This window comes from Natator depressus, chromosome 13, assembly GCF_965152275.1.
Source record: "Natator depressus isolate rNatDep1 chromosome 13, rNatDep2.hap1, whole genome shotgun sequence".
Lineage (NCBI taxonomy): Eukaryota > Metazoa > Chordata > Testudines > Cheloniidae > Natator > Natator depressus.
Genome location: NC_134246.1, coordinates 31,590,421 through 31,606,423, shown reverse-complemented (window position 1 = coordinate 31,606,423; position 16,003 = coordinate 31,590,421). Strand labels below are relative to the sequence as shown.

Below are 16,003 nucleotides of genomic sequence, written 5' to 3'. Positions count from 1 at the left end.
GTAAATCTAAAGTTAAGAAATGCAGGGTAGACAAAAAGTTAAAGGTATCAATGAAATATCTATGTAGAGTTAAAGACAAGGTTTTTAAGGCATATCGGGGGGCAGGGGGGAGGAATCATAGTAATGGTGTAGCTCCATTATTTTATGGGAATGGTAAAATTGTCAATAATGGTGCAGAAAATCCAGGTGTATTCAATAAATATTTCAGTTCTGCATATGGAACCCAAATGGATGATCTGTCCGTACCATTGTGGTGGGGTGACTGAGCCACCATCGTTAAAGTTGCTCAGTGATTTTCATTTTAACAGAGGTGAAAACAAATTCTGTAAAATCTGTTTTGAATTATAGTGTCAATTTCAAATGCTTATTTTTGTTTATGAACTGCTTGAATTTTGAAACCCAGTCTGACACTTGCTGTAACGAGTTCAAAAAGCATCACATGACCACAGTTATTCCAGTTTCTCATTTCTCTTCAGACTCCTTTTAAAAAAATGAAAAAGTCTTAGAGCAGTCTGAAGTAGGAAATTAAATGTGTGTTATTCTTCGCTATGAGTAGTTGGCAAGAATATTCGTTAAAAGTTGCAACATGTTTTTATTCATAGTTATTAAGGTTTAAGAAGTTACTATTTTTGGATGTCAGCATCACAGGTATATTGACACAATGTTACTGATGGCATAAGCTATGATGATGGCATAATATTTATGTCAACACAATGACAGAGTTTTTTTAGATGGCATACTGTTACCGCTTACTATTCTGTGATGCTAGAAGACTTTTGAAAATGCAGTTATAACCCATGTTAAGACAGTGAATTATTTTTGCCACTCTCTAAGGGATAGACCACAGACAGTGGTTTATGGGTCTGCTGCAGCATCTGAACTAATGGATGTTTGGCTCTGAAAGCATTGGCCACTACTGCTTGAGCTAAAGAACTAGAGCCATTAGCTCAGGGACAGGAGTTGACTCCTAAAGCTCTGTACATGGTCTAACTGTTTCAGGGGGACAAAGAGCCCCAGTGTGTCAGTGAGGTTTATACAGTGTTTCCAGTAGAAGAAGAGGTACTGGACAATTTGGAATAACCATTATATCTTATAGTGGTGGAATACAAAATGTCAGTATAGAAAATCTTGCTCACATCACTGAGACATGGTTCAAGGCCACCTTCGATTATACCCTAACATGCTTGGTTCCACAGGATACTCTATATATCCCAAAGCAAGAAAGATTCCAGAATGCACCAGGGAAAAAAAAGAAAGAGGAGGCAGAGTAGTAATCCTGTTCCCCTCCAGTCTGAGATGCAGAAAATGCTCCCCCTAGAAACAAAACATGATCTGTGGGGCAAAGGACAGAGAGGTTCCTAGGACTCTTAGTGGTGTAAAGACCCTCAGCTGGGAACCCTGTCAGCTTTCTGGAGGAACTTACAGAGCTGCTGCCCATCATAGTACTGGAATCCCACAGATTCTCTCCTCTCAGGGACTTCAACTTTCACATAGACAATGCAAAGGACAAGGTAGTACTTAATTTCATGTCCCATGTAGAAATCATGGGGTTCTCCCAGGCAGTCTCTGGACCCACACATATAGCAAGACATATGCTAGATCCTGGCATCAGCCTAAGAGTGGATATTGGAGAAGTTACTAACATACCACGCTACTGGTCTCATGCTGGCAGAGATCAGACTTCTGTCCTTCCCACTACAGTAGTGAACAACCAAAGCTTGTCCTTCGCCAAGACTCCTGTACCTCTGGGCTTAAAACTCACTGTAAGAGACCAAACCACCCAAATAGAAGGTGCTGATGAATTAGTATAACAGTATAATCACCTGATGTCCATTACCATCAATGCCTTCGTCCTGCACTGCCCATTCTCCCCTCACCAGTGGAGAAGATCACCATGGTACACAGAAGAGCAACAGCAGATGAGGCAGAGGCAGAAAGTTAGAATGCCAGTGGCACAAAAAGGATTCTGAATCTATCCACCACAAACAGCTCTTACAGAACTTTGCCACTGCAATAAAGGAGCAAAATGAGCCTTCTACTTCTCTGCAATTGATGCAGCACAGTCACTGTCAGCAGGGCTATTTCAGTCACCCAGACTGCACAGCCCAGATGGCAGCCCCAAGCGTCAACTGCTGTGAAGAGCTGTCAGCGTATTTTACTGATAAGATCAACTGAATATGTATGGAGCTAAGTGGGAAAGAAAATTCCATCCCGGACCTGATTGTATTATCTACCCTACCAACCCTGAATGAGTTTGGCCCCATCACACATGCCAAAGCTCAGGAAACCCTGAAAAATATTAGAGCCACAATCTATGAATCCATGCCCCTCCTAGCTGGTGAAAGCCAGTGAAGAGCAACTATGTACACTATTAATGGAAATAATCAGTGCCTTCTTCAGAGAAGGACATGTACCAAACTCCATGAAAGGTACAACAATAGTTTCTCCTGTAGTCAAGAAACTAACCTTTGGAGAACACTCCAACTACTGTCCTGTCTCTAACCTCCCAGTCCTGGGCAAGATAATTGAGAACGTAGTAACTGCTAAGCTCCAAAATGTGAGATCAGCCACTGGAAGCCTCACAATCAGTGTTCAGACCAGAGCATAGCACAAAGATGACTCTAGTGATACTGAAAGATGATCTCATGGCAGTAGACACAGGTAAGTTCTCCACGCTCATACTGCTGGACCTCTCTGTAGCCTGTGAAACAGTGAACTGCAAGGTTCTGCTAACCCACTTACGTGACATAGCAGGAATACATAATACAGCACTAAGTGACTCCAGTCATTCCTTCCCAGTAGAGTTTAGAGAGTTGTGATTGGTATGTGGGCCATGAGTAATGAAGGCTCTAACCTGCAGGGTCCCACAGAGAACCATACAATCCCTTTGTCTTTTTGATAGCTACATGAGACCACTGGGAGGGAGGAAAGCTGCCAGTGGTATGCAGTTACCACCACTACTTAGATGGCAGACTATGTCTACAAGAGATCAGCTCCTGGATGAGGATTAGCTGGTTCAAGCTGAGCCGAGGCAAGATTGAAATGCTGCTATTCGGAAAGGGGAAACACTTTGAAGAACTAGCTAAGACATTATCTCCATTTCCCCTGAAGGCTCACAGCCCCTGTTCATCTAAGTGGTGCAAAGACCCAGGTTATTGTTCAGAGATTCCAAGGCCAGAAGGAACCATTGTGATCATCTAGTCTGGCCTCCTGCATAACACAGGCCAGAGAACACCGCCAAAATTATTCCTAGAGTAGATCATTTAGCAAAACATCCAATATTGATTTTTAAATTGTCATTGATGGAGAATCCACCACAACCCTTGGTAAGTTGTTCCAACGGTTAATCACTCTCACAGTTAAAAATTTACATCTTATTTCCAGTCTGAATTTGTCTAATTTCAATTTCCAGCCATTGGATCTCTGCTAGATTGAAGAGCCCATTATTAAATATTTGTTTCCCATGCAGATACTTATAGACTGTAATCAAGTCACCCTTTAACCTCCTCTTTGTTAAGCTGTATAGAATGAGCTCTTTTAGTCTATTGCTATAATGTCACTTAAGGGCAGTACCCATTAACACAAACTCATAACAGCAAGGGCATGTCCAGTTTAAAAAACTCTTCATGTACCTCTTTAACCTCCACACATTATGTTCAGTTTCACTTTGAAATTGTGCCCCTCTGTGACCAATTTCAATGCACCTTCAGCACATACAATAACAGAATACACTCCACACATTCCTAACCGTCAAACTAGAATGCAAAACCTTACCTCTGTCATACTTCTCCCTAGGAAAATCATAGAACTGGTACATAGAATCATACACTCTACCAATGCTTGGATGTTTAACAGTATGTATGTTAATGTTGCTGAAGTTGGAGTTAAGATTTTGCATTCTAGTGTGTGAGTGAGGAATGTGGTATGTATATTGTGTTACCGTATATGCTGAAGATATAAGGGAGTTGTTAATAAAGGGAGCAGTCTTTCAGCAAAAGTGGTGAATATGATGTTAAAGCAGGATACCTTAGCTGGATATTGCCTTTTTTTTAAGCATATGTGTAGGTGTGGGGGACACCCAAGCTTTCTTAATTTGTTTTGAACACAGATTTTTATTTGTGAGGATACAGGCATTAGTGCATGGATGGCCTGATTCTGGTAACTGCTCTGAGATGGGACACTCCAGAGTGTGAAGGAGCCATACCCCAGGAGAACTCCGCTGTTTTTGTTGTTTGTTGTTTTTATAAATTTTTAACTCATTTGAAATTCTCTAGCAGCTTTGCTATTTGAGACTGGAGTGCAAAAGAGTCCTTGCAGTCATCATGGTCAAAAGCCAGACTGTGAAGTTTGCCAGTGGTGAGAAAGCAGATAAGATCAAGAAGGGAATGGTTTCCAAAGAGCGCTGATTTCGATTTACTTGCTTCCCTTGTTTTGTAAGAGAGGCTGTTTCTCCAGCTTTTTGTAGTTATGCATTGTTGGCTACATTCCTCAAAAATAGTATGATAGCCCTTTAAATGTAATTTTATTGCCTAAGATACTCCCCCATCCTCAGTCATATTTCATATTTCAAAATGTTTGTCTCTAAGATGTACTTATTGCCATGTTTGTTTAACTTTATCTCCTTCGTTAATCCATTTCTTACTAACCTAAAGCCACTGCTTTTGGTTTTTAATATAGTAAGTTGCTTCCCTGGGGATGTTTAGTCCAGGACTTGTCCCTGTAATGGGACTGTTTGTTTTCTTTACCCCTTTGCAATTGCCTGCTGTAACATTTGTAGTATGTGTTAAGTAATCCTTAAGGTAACATTTTTATTATGTCATTAAAAGTGCATGGCAAATATATTATAACTCATGGAATTTGTTTGTTTTAAAATGGAAGGATAATTTATTGAGTGTGTTACATGAGACCTGCTCCCCTATTAGAGTGTAGAAGTGCTGCTTATTTAGAAGTATGTTCTATTGAGAAAAACCACGGCCTCTGGCATGCATAGAAAGTATGAGTGTGGTTGGCTAGAAGTGACATCATAGTTTATGTACTCCATAAAAATTTAATTAAGTCATTACAGGAGTTGCAGTCATCATTTAGCCCTCTGATTTCTTCTGTTTAGTTTTTTATTAAACATTCAGTAATAGCCAGTCACCAAATCTTGATGGCCTATAAAATATCTGCATGAATGTTAATAGCTCCTTTAAATGGAAAAATATGAGTAACTGACATAAAAGGAACATTTTCCTTGTGGGTGCACTACATGTATTCTTATAAAAATCAAATTATGAAAAAGGATAGTGATTTAATGAAAGAGTATATAAACAATAGATTTGATGGCATTATATAAAATAATTAGAGTTTTGAGAGAGCAACTATTATATAGGCACAACCACTAAGGTTATAGGGATATTATGGGGATTTTGGTGACATTTTTGATGAAACTCCAGCAGTCTGTGCTGCTATCAGAGTTCTGAGATTTTCTTGTAGCTGTATTCATAATTTTCCTTTGCTGTGTAGTGTCTGTATTTGACATGGTATTGCAACCCCCGAAACAGCAATGCTCTTTCCATAGTAAGCAATTTTTTAAACACTGTACTGATCCCCAACATCTTTTTAAAAAATCCTCGCTTCTATCTTCAGTGTCACACATGGGAGGAGGGGGGGGCATTTATTTTATTTATTTATTTTGGACAGTTTTGAAGATAATTAAATGAGACATTTTTAGATGTGAGCGTTTGGAAACTGCCTGGACTGGGCAGAACACAGGAGAATATCCCAGAACACTGGCCATACATAGGCTGTCTCAAGTGTTTGTGACTGAGGTTGGAGGGATGCAAATAAGCAGAGACCATATGGGGCTCTTTTGGTCCCTCTCGCCACATACTGTCAATGGGCCCTGTCAGAGCTCCTTCTGAGAACAAGTGCTCAGTGTCCCTTAAATCTGTCATATGGGTCCAATATAGGAAAGAATCTTTCCCAAGTCCTAGCCAGTTAAAATGCAGCTATATCTATGTGAAGAAAATGTTTTAGTTCTAAACTGTTTGGGGCAATTTGTATTGACAAAAAGCAAAGTACAGATGAAGTAAGTATTTTGTAGGCCAGCATGAGTATGATTTAGCCATCCCTCTGAGTGTCTGGCAATCTAGCTCTCCCTAGCACATTTAGGCAGCTCATAGCTCTGCTGACACAGGGCTCAATCCTGCAAGCTGATGAGCAGCTATGCCCAAACTAGCAATTATTTAGGAATCTGATTAAATTTAGCCTGTGGGTATCCCCAGTGACTGTAGGGTACCTACTCACCTGCTTAAAATTTAACAGATTCTTAAGTGCTTTGTTGGGTCACTCCAGAAGTCTTAGCACCTTGTAGAATTGAGCTCATATATGTTAGTTTTAGTTTGATTGCACAGTCTCGGACACTAGCAGAGCCACCTCATTCAGTCTGCAAATCTATGAGGCAGAGACAAAGCAAAAAAGGAGGATCAGAGAAACTGAAAAACCCAGTAACTTGCACCCAAGAGTTTTTAAAAATTGGCCAAGTAGCTCTCTGAGCCATTGATGCTAATATTTAACAAATCTTGGAATACTGGGGAAGCCCAAGAGGACGGGGTGAAAACTAATGTTGAGGCAATAATGTACAAGGATAACCTGGGCAATATCATACAAAGTCTGACATGGAAGCACCCAGTATTAATGAAATGATGGTAGCACAATTAATGCCAATCAGCATGGCACTTGTCAAACAAACCACTGTTAATTTTGTTCAGATTACTGGGTGAAATTCTGTGACTTGTGTTTATGCAGGAGGTCAGACTAGATGATGCTAATGGCTTTAATATCTGTTAATCTGTGGAAGCAACAGAAACTGGCAGTTTGGGGCCAGGGAGGAGTTGACAGGAATTGGGAGGAACGTGAGACTAATGAGAGAGCATCCCAGGCTGGGGACTCTCCTACCCTTTGAGCACACAGGGCAGACACTTACGATAGTTTTCATTTCTACAAAGTCCGTGCCAGCTTCTAATGCATATACCTCTCCACCCCGCAGCCTACATGAACCACACTGCTCTCGCTCCAATCCCGCCCCTCACAGACTGCACTGCTCTCTCTCCCCCCACCCCACGACCCACACTGCTCTCACCTTCCCTCTGCCCCGACCCCCCCGGACCACACTGCTCTCGCTCCAATCCCGCCCCTCACAGACTGCACTGCTCTCTCTCCCCCCACCCCACGACCCACACTGCTCTCACCTTCCCTCTGCCCCGACCCCCCCGGACCACACTGCTCTCGCTCCAATCCCGCCCCTCACAGACTGCACTGCTCTCTCTCCCCCCACCCCACGACCCACACTGCTCTCACCTTCCCTCTGCCCCGACCCCCCCCGGACCACACTGCTCTCGCTCCAATCCCGCCCCTCACAGACTGCACTGCTCTCTCTCCCCCCACCCCACGACCCACACTGCTCTCACCTTCCCTCTGCCCCGACCCCCCCCGGACCACACTGCTCTCGCTCCAATCCCGCCCCTCACAGACTGCACTGCTCTCTCTCCCCCCACCCCACGACCCACACTGCTCTCACCTTCCCTCTGTCCCGACCCCCCCGGACCACACTGCTCTCGCTCCAATCCCGCCCCTCACAGACTGCACTGCTCTCTCTCCTCCCACCCCACGACCCACACTGCTCTCACCTTCCCTCTGCCCCGACCCCCCCGGACCACACTGCTCTCGCTCCAATCCCGCCCCTCACAGACTGCACTGCTCTCTCTCCTCCCACCCCACGACCCACACTGCTCTCACCTTCCCTCTGCCCCGACCCCCCCGGACCACACTGCTCTCGCTCCAATCCCGCCCCTCACAGACTGCACTGCTCTCTCTCCTCCCACCCCACGACCCACACTGCTCTCACCTTCCCTCTGCCCCGACCCCCCCGGACCACACTGCTCACGCTCCAATCCCGCCCCTCACAGACTGCACTGCTCTCTCTCCTCCCACCCCACGACCCACACTGCTCTCACCTTCCCTCTGCCCCGACCCCCCCGGACCACACTGCTCTCGCTCCAATCCCGCCCCTCACAGACTGCACTGCTCTCTCTCCTCCCACCCCACGACCCACACTGCTCTCACCTTCCCTCTGCCCCGACCCCCCCGGACCACACAGCTCACGCTCCAATCCCGCCCCTCACAGACTGCACTGCTCTCTCTCCTCCCACCCTACGACCCACACTGCTCTCACCTTCCCTCTGCCCCGACCCCCCCGGACCACACTGCTCTCGCTCCAATCCCGCCCCTCACAGACTGCACTGCTCTCTCTCCTCCCACCCCACGACCCACACTGCTCTCACCTTCCCTCTGCCCCGACCCCCCCGGACCACACAGCTCACGCTCCAATCCCGCCCCTCACAGACTGCACTGCTCTCTCTCCTCCCACCCCACGACCCACACTGCTCTCACCTTCCCTCTGCCCCGACCCCCCCGGACCACACTGCTCTCGCTGCTCCCATCTCTCAGGACCTGTACAGATTATGTTGTTGTTTTATTTTTCAGATTGATTCTGTTACTCTAAAAGAAAGTATGAGAAGCATGACAGAAAATTTCTATGCAGCTATATTTGGATATGATGAGGTAAGAGCATACAGTCGACCCTGCCTACAGACCAGGTGGCAGACGGCATAGACCGTCTAATGCACTGTTTTCTCCAGTGGCGCTGGAAGCTAGGTGCTTCACAGGAAGGAGTAAAACACCCAGACTACACATCATAGCACAGCGGGGACAGAATTCTTCCTGACGTAGCTGTTGTGATCAGTTTGAGCTTTGAAACCTGACTAATGAGAGCCCTTCTAGGAGCGACAGCATGGTCCGCTGGCTGAGGCACACAACTGAGGCTATGTCCACGCTACCACGTATGTCAGTATAAGTTATGTTGCTCAGGGGTGTGAATAAGCCACCCCCCCTCCACAAGTGACATAAATTACACCGACCTAAGCGCTGGTGTGGACAGCACTGTCAGCGGGAGAGCTACATAGCTACTGCTGCTCGTTGGGGGTGGATTAATTAAGTCGACAGCTTAGAGCAGCTACACAGAGAACTTGCATCAGTGCAGCTGCACCGCTGCAAGCTCTCTAGTGTAGCCATAGCCTGAGTGGCAGGAGGTCTAGGTTCTCTTCTTGGCTCTGCCACAGACTTATTGTCTAACCTTGGGCAAGTCACTTCCCCCCTCAGTGCCTTAGCTGATCCAGATGTACAGTGGATATGCTATTTATTGAGCCTGTCTAATGACCCAGAAGGGTAAAAATGCCCTGATGTGTGTAAGGGCTGTGCGACTCTCCGAAGGCACTACGTTAAGGGCAAAGTGTGTTATTTCTTTTGCCTGAGCTGATGTCACTGCACTCAGGGGCTGTACTCATTCACATAATCATTTACTTTAGTTCTTTATTTTGCTGTTTGCCTTATAAACAGTGAGTTCCACAACGTATTGGGCAGCAGGATGCTTCAAGATCTTTCCTTTTATTGATTTTTAAGTGTAGCCAGGGGATGTAAATGTGTGTGTCTGTCTCTCTCTTTTTTTAAAAAACCCACAAATGTCTTGTTAGATTAAAGGCAAATATTGGTCTTTAATGTTAAGGTAATTTTTGCCTAATGCACGCCTGATGGCAGCACTCAGCAGAGGACAGGCATTCAGATGTTGCAGGGATGGTCACCATATAATCTAGACAGACAGCAGAGGTTATGACAAACACAGACAAAGAAGCGTTACAGATCTGAATCCAGCAAAGACATCTGCCAGTGAAAATTAACTAAAAAAATCCAGATAGGCCTAAATGTCATGGAATTACCCTGTGGTCTTGCATCACAGGCTGAGGTGAACAGCAGCACCTTAGTGGCCTTCTCTGCAACAGTTATGTTATATGCCCTTTAGCTCCTGTCCTTGCCAAAAGTCATCACGCTCCCCCCCCACCCCCCCATACTGTGCAGCAATGGTCTCTACTCTCATAAGGAGTAAGGCTTTGCGGCAGTGATCCAAAAAGAGAGAAAACTGGTTTACCAGCACGTGTTTTCTCCAGAATCCACTCATCCAGCCATTTCTTTTGGACTGTTGTGTTGAGACACTACACAAGCCTCAGGGAGAGGCAGATGTGTGGTGTATATTGCAGTGTATATTGTAGCTGTGTTGGACTCAACGCTTGGAATGTGAAAAAGATGCAAAAAAGAGACTGCAACTCCAACAGTATGGGGCTGTAAGAGATGTGTAATAAACTGAAAAGATCTGGTCAGACAACAGGTAGTTAAATCTCACCCAGGTTTTCTGCTTGTTGTTTACATTCTCGCCGTGTACAGTGTCCAATCCTTCTCTCTCGCTCCTTGTTTTAGGGGATTTTGTCTGATGACCATGTACTGGCAGCAGCCCTTTGGAGAAACTTTTTCAACAAGCACTGTGAGGACCCCAAGCAGCTGGAACTGCTAGTGGAGTATGTGCGCAAACAGGTGGGCAGTAGTTCAGAGCAGAGCCTCTCTTACTGTTCCTAGGAAAGTAAACTTTGTATTGCTTGCTTACCAAACAACATTGCACAGGGCTGATTACAGAAATGAGATTGACCAAGAGTTTCATAAAATCCTGTTCCAGTTTCCCTCCCACGTGACAATGTCTTAATCCCTTCCCTCTACTGGAGCTTGGTGCCTTGGGTCTCTCCCTGGAAGATTTGCTTTCTTATGCTGGAGTTGGTCACAGCTTCAGAGTTAAGGTTGAGGTAGAGGTTTTCATTTAGCAGGAATTTTAAACCTTTAGTTTCTAAAACACCTATACAAGTGGCAAAATAATGGAATTAAGGATGTGAACTTTGGCTGGTATTTCAGTTCATGGTGGTTTGATAAAAATGGATTGAGACTGAAAGAATAATAAGAGATCCAGAATAATCTCTTTCCATATTTCTCACGAGATTGTCTCACTTTTTTGGACCCATTTTACAAGAAATCTGAAACACTCTGGGCTTTACTACACATACAGCTGCTCGTAATGAGAAATCAGCTTTTAAAACATTGTTTGGACTTAAAAGACATAATAATCCGTGAATTATGGTGTGGCACACCAAAATACAGGTTTCCACATTTCACCAATTCATCACACATGTGACTTGCCGATACATATGTTTCACACAGGCAGGGTGGAGAACCATAAGGACAGAAAGCACAGCAGGCAGAATTGCTGCTGTAGCTGCTCCTGCTGCCCCTAATCTCCAGAAGTCCATGAAACGCTCCAGCATATTTTCAGAAGTGAGTGACCATATAGACTTTTTACAAAGATTCCCTTCCACTGTTATGGCAAGTTGTTCTTGCCATAGCTACTTTCAGTTTTAAATGGGCATAAAATGCTGTTGACACAAAGAGCCTTCTGAAGCCCACCACAGCTTCTCACTCTTTTCAGGAAGGTTGAGACCACCAGGAGCAGAGTAAGCATTGCAGTTTCTCCCTCTCATTTTGAGGAAGATCCACTTTCATAGAATCATAGAAAATTAGGGTTGGAAGAGACCTCAGGAGGTCATCTAGTCCAACCCTCTGCTCAAAGCAGGACCAACCCCAACGACATCATCCCAGCCAGGGCTCTGTCAAGCTGGGCCTTAAAAACCTCTAAGGATGGAGATTCCACCACATCCCTAGGTAACCCATTCCAGTGCTTCATCACCCTCCTAGTGAAATAGTTTTTCCTAATATCCAACCTAGACCTCCCCCACTGCAACTTGAGACCATTGCTCCTCGTTCTGTCATCTGCCACCACTGAGAACAGCCAAGCTCCATTCTCTTTGGAACCCCCCTTTAGGTAGTTGAAGGCTGCTATCAAATCCCCCCTCATTCTTCTTTTCCGGCCCCTTGGACTTGTGCAAGTCCAGCCTTTCTAAATAGTCCTTAACCTGTTCTTTCACCTGCTCACCTCCTCCCCATATTGTGCTGCCCAGTGCAGCAGTCTGGGAGCTGACCTTGTCTGTGAAGACCGAGACCAAAAAAGCATACCGTACTTCAGCTTTTTCCACATCATCTGTCACTAGGTTGTCTCCCTCATTCAGTAAGTGTCCCACACTTTCCCTGACCTTCTTGTTGCTAACATACCTGTAGAAACCCATCTTGTTACCTTTCCCGTCCCTTACTAGCTGCAACTCCAATTGTGCTTTAACCTTCCTGATTACACCGCTGCATGTTCAAGCAATATTTTTATACTCCTCCCTAGTCATCTGTCCAAGTTTCCGCTTCTTGTAAGCTTCCTTTTTGTGTTTAAGCTCTGTTTTTTCTGTTAAGCCAAGCTGGTAGCCTGCGATATTTGCTATTCTTTCTGCACATCGGGATGGTTTGTTCCTGCGCCCTCAATCAGGCTTCTTTAAAATACAGCCAGCTCTCCTTGAGTCCTTTCCCCCTCATATTAGCCTCCCAGGGGATCCTGCCCATCAGTTTCCTGAGGGAGTCAAAGTCTTTCTGAAGTCCAGGGTCCGTATTCTGCTGCTTTCCTTTCTTCCTTTTGTCAAGATCCTGAACTCAACCATCTCATGGTCACTGCTGGCCAGGTTGCCACCCGCTTCTATTTCCCCTACCAATTCTTCCCTGTTCGTGAGCAGCAGGTCAAGAGGAGCATGGCCCCTAGTTGATTCCTCCAGCACTTGCACCAGGAAGTTGTACCCAACACTCTCCAAAAACTTGCTGGATTGTCTGTGCACCGCTGTATTGCTCTCCCAGCAGATATCAGGGTGATTGAAGTCTCCCATGAGAACCAGGGCCTGTTATCTGGAAACTTCTGTTAGTTGTCCATAGAAAGCCTCATCTACCTCATCCTCCTAGTCTAGTGGTCTATAGCAGATGCCCACCACGACATCACTCGTGTTGATCTTGCCTCTAAACTTAACCCAAAGTCTCTTAACAGGCTTTTCTCCAGTTTCATACTGGAGCTCTGAGCAGTCAAACTGCTCTCTTACATACAGTGCAACTCTTCCACCTTTTCTCTCGCACCTTTTCTCTCCCACCTGTCCTTCCTGAACAGTTTATACCCATCCATGACGGTGCTCCAGTCATGTGAGTTACCCCACTAAATCTCTGTTATTCCAATCACATCATAGTTCCTTGACTGTGCCAGGACTTCTAATTCTTCCTGCTTGTTTCCCAGGCTTCTTGTGTTCGTGTACAGGCACCTAAGATAACTAGCCGATTGCCGTACTTTCTCAGTATGAATCAGGCGGCCTCCTGTGTTGCACCCTCCTCCTTGTGTTTCCTCCCAGTATCCCCCTTCCCCACTTACCTCAGGGCTTAGGTCTCCATCCCCCGGCGAGCCTAGTTTAAAGCCCTCCTCATTAGGTTAGCAAGCCTGTCTGCAAAGATGCTCTTTCTTCTCTTCCTTAGGTGGATCCCATCTCTTCCTAGCAATCCTTCTTCCGGGAACATCCCATGGTCAAAGAATCCAAAGCCCTCTCTCCAACACCACCTGCGCAACCACACATTTACCTCCACAATTCGATGGTCCCTACCTGGGCCTTTTCCTTCAACAGGGAGGATGGACGAGAACACGACTTGCACCTCAAACTCCTTTATCCTTGTTCCCAGAGCCAGATAGTCTGCAGTGACCCGCTCTAGGTCATTCTTGTCAGTATCATTGGTGCCAACATGGAGAAGTAGGAAGGGGTAGCAGTCCAAGGGCTTGATCAGTCTTGGCAGACACGCTGTCACATCCTGAATTCTAGCACCAGGCAAGCAGCACACTTCTCGAGTTTCCCGGTCTGAACGGCAGATGGATGTCTCTGTCCCCCTTAGGAGGGAGTCCCCGACCACCACCACCCATCTCCTCCTCTTGGGAGTGGTGGTCGTAGAACCCCCATCTCTAGGACAGTGCATCCCATGCCTTTCGGTCGATGATGTCTCCTTCTCATCCCTTCCCTCAGATGGCTCTTCCAAACCATTCTCCACCATAGTACCTGTGCAGAAAGCCTGAAAACAGTTTCTTACCTGTATCTGCACTGGGGGTACGTGGGTTCTCCTCTTTCTTCTTCTGGAAGTCACGTGCTGCTAGTTTTATTCCGAATTCTGCACTGCCCTCTCTGATTCTTCATCATGCTGTGCCTGCAGTACCAAACGCTGACGTCTATCCAGAAAGTCTTCATTTTCTCTGATGCAATGCAGGGTTGATACTTGGGTCTCTAGCCCTTTAACCTTCTCTTTCAATACAGAGACCAGCTTGCACTTCGTACAGACAAAGTCGCTTCTATTCTCTGGAAGAAAGAAAAACATGGCACATCCTGTGCAGGTCACAACAGCTGATAGCTTACTATCCATATTGCCTTCCTTCTAAGAGTCTCTCTTCAGATGTTGTATTTACTGCTCACAGAAGCCTGAAAGGCAAAAACTCTGTGGGAACTTTCCCCAGGCAAACTCCCTCTCTTTGCTTCTCCTGTTTCCGTTCTTCCTTGATCCCTAGGACCTACCCATTGAGGTATGTCACCCTTGTATAAAAACTAGAGAACTAACAGAAACAATAACTTTATTTAGCGACGGTAAGACCCTTAGAGACCCTCCATTCCCCTGATCATCCTAATAGCTCTTCTCTGCACCTGTTTGACTCTTGAAATAGATTACTGGAACATGGGTGACCAGAATTGTACACAGTATTCCAAATGAGGTCTTACTAGTGCCTTGTACAATGGCGTTAATACTTCTCTATGTCTGGTGGAAATGCCTCCCTGATACATTCTAGGAATACATTTGCCTTTTTCATGGTCGCATCACATTTGGTGCTCATAGTCATTCTGTGATCAGCTTATACACACAGGTCTCTCTCCTCCTCTGTCACTTCAGCTGATGAGCCCCCACTTTATAGCAAAAGTTTTTATTTTTAGATCCTATGTGCATGACCTTGTACTTTGTACTATTAAATTTAATCTCATTTCTTTTACTTCAGCTTTCAGAGTCACCCAGTTCTTCCTGTTTAATATACTGATCCTCCTCTGTATGAATGATGCCTCCCAACTTTGTATCATCAGCAAATCTCATTAGCACACTCCTACTTTTTGTGCCAAGGTCATTAATAAAATATATTAAATAGGATCAGTCCCAAGATCGATCCTTGAGGAACTCCATTACTAACCTCCCTCCAGTCCAGCCTTCTGCTCGTTAATCAGTTCCTTACCCACCTTAAAATTCTTGTACTAATCACCATCTTCTCTAATTTTATTAATAATTTCCCATACCATGTCCAATGCTTTACTGAAGTCGAAGTGTACAAGATTGACTGCATGTCCCCCATCTAAAAAATCAGTTTTCTTCTCAAAGAAGGATATTGGGTTAATCTGGCATGATCTAACTTTGGCAAATGCATGTTGCATTTCCATTTATCCATTTGCATACAAGAGTTTTAAAAGAGCTGGCGGAGGGGCTCATTGGATGGTTAATATTGAAAATCAACAAGTCTTAGAACACTGGGGAAGTTCTAGAAGAAAGCTAATGCTGTGCCAGTATTTAAAAGGGGTAATTATAGGCCTGTCAGCCTGACATCAATCCCAGGCAAAATAACAGAACAGTTGATACAGGACTCAATTAATAAAGAATTAAAGGAAGATAATATAATTGTCAATCAACATGGATTTATGGAAAATATACCCTGTCAAACTACCTTGATATCATTTTTTTTAATGAGATTACATTTGGTTGATAAAGATAACAGTAATAATGTAATATACTTAGAATGCTGAAAGGCACTTGACTTGGTACCATTCAAAATGATGCTTAAAAATCTAGAACAATACAAATTAATGTGACACACTAAATGTATTAAAACTGGCTAATTGACAGGTCTCAAAATGTAATTGTAAATGAGGAATCATCAAGCAAGTGTGTTTCTAGCAGGGATCGGTTCTTGGCCCTATGCTATTTAACATTTTAATCAATGACCTGGAAGTAAATGCAAAATCATTCCTGATAAAGTTTGCAGATAATACCAAAACCTGGGGGAGTGGTAAATAATAAAAAGGACAGGTCACTGATTCAGAGTGATTTGGAT

General features: G+C 44.7%; 1 protein-coding gene across 1 annotated transcript in view; it reads left to right on the top strand.

Annotated features, from left to right (window-relative positions):
* UQCC1 (ubiquinol-cytochrome c reductase complex assembly factor 1) overlaps positions 1–16,003 on the top strand; it is a 95,419-nt gene that overhangs the window by 74,262 nt on the left and 5,154 nt on the right. The window contains exons 8-9 of the mRNA XM_074969799.1: positions 8,527–8,604; positions 10,351–10,464. Of these exons, the coding sequence (XP_074825900.1) occupies positions 8,527–8,604; positions 10,351–10,464 (192 nt within the window). The remainder of the gene's footprint in view (positions 1–8,526; positions 8,605–10,350; positions 10,465–16,003) is intronic.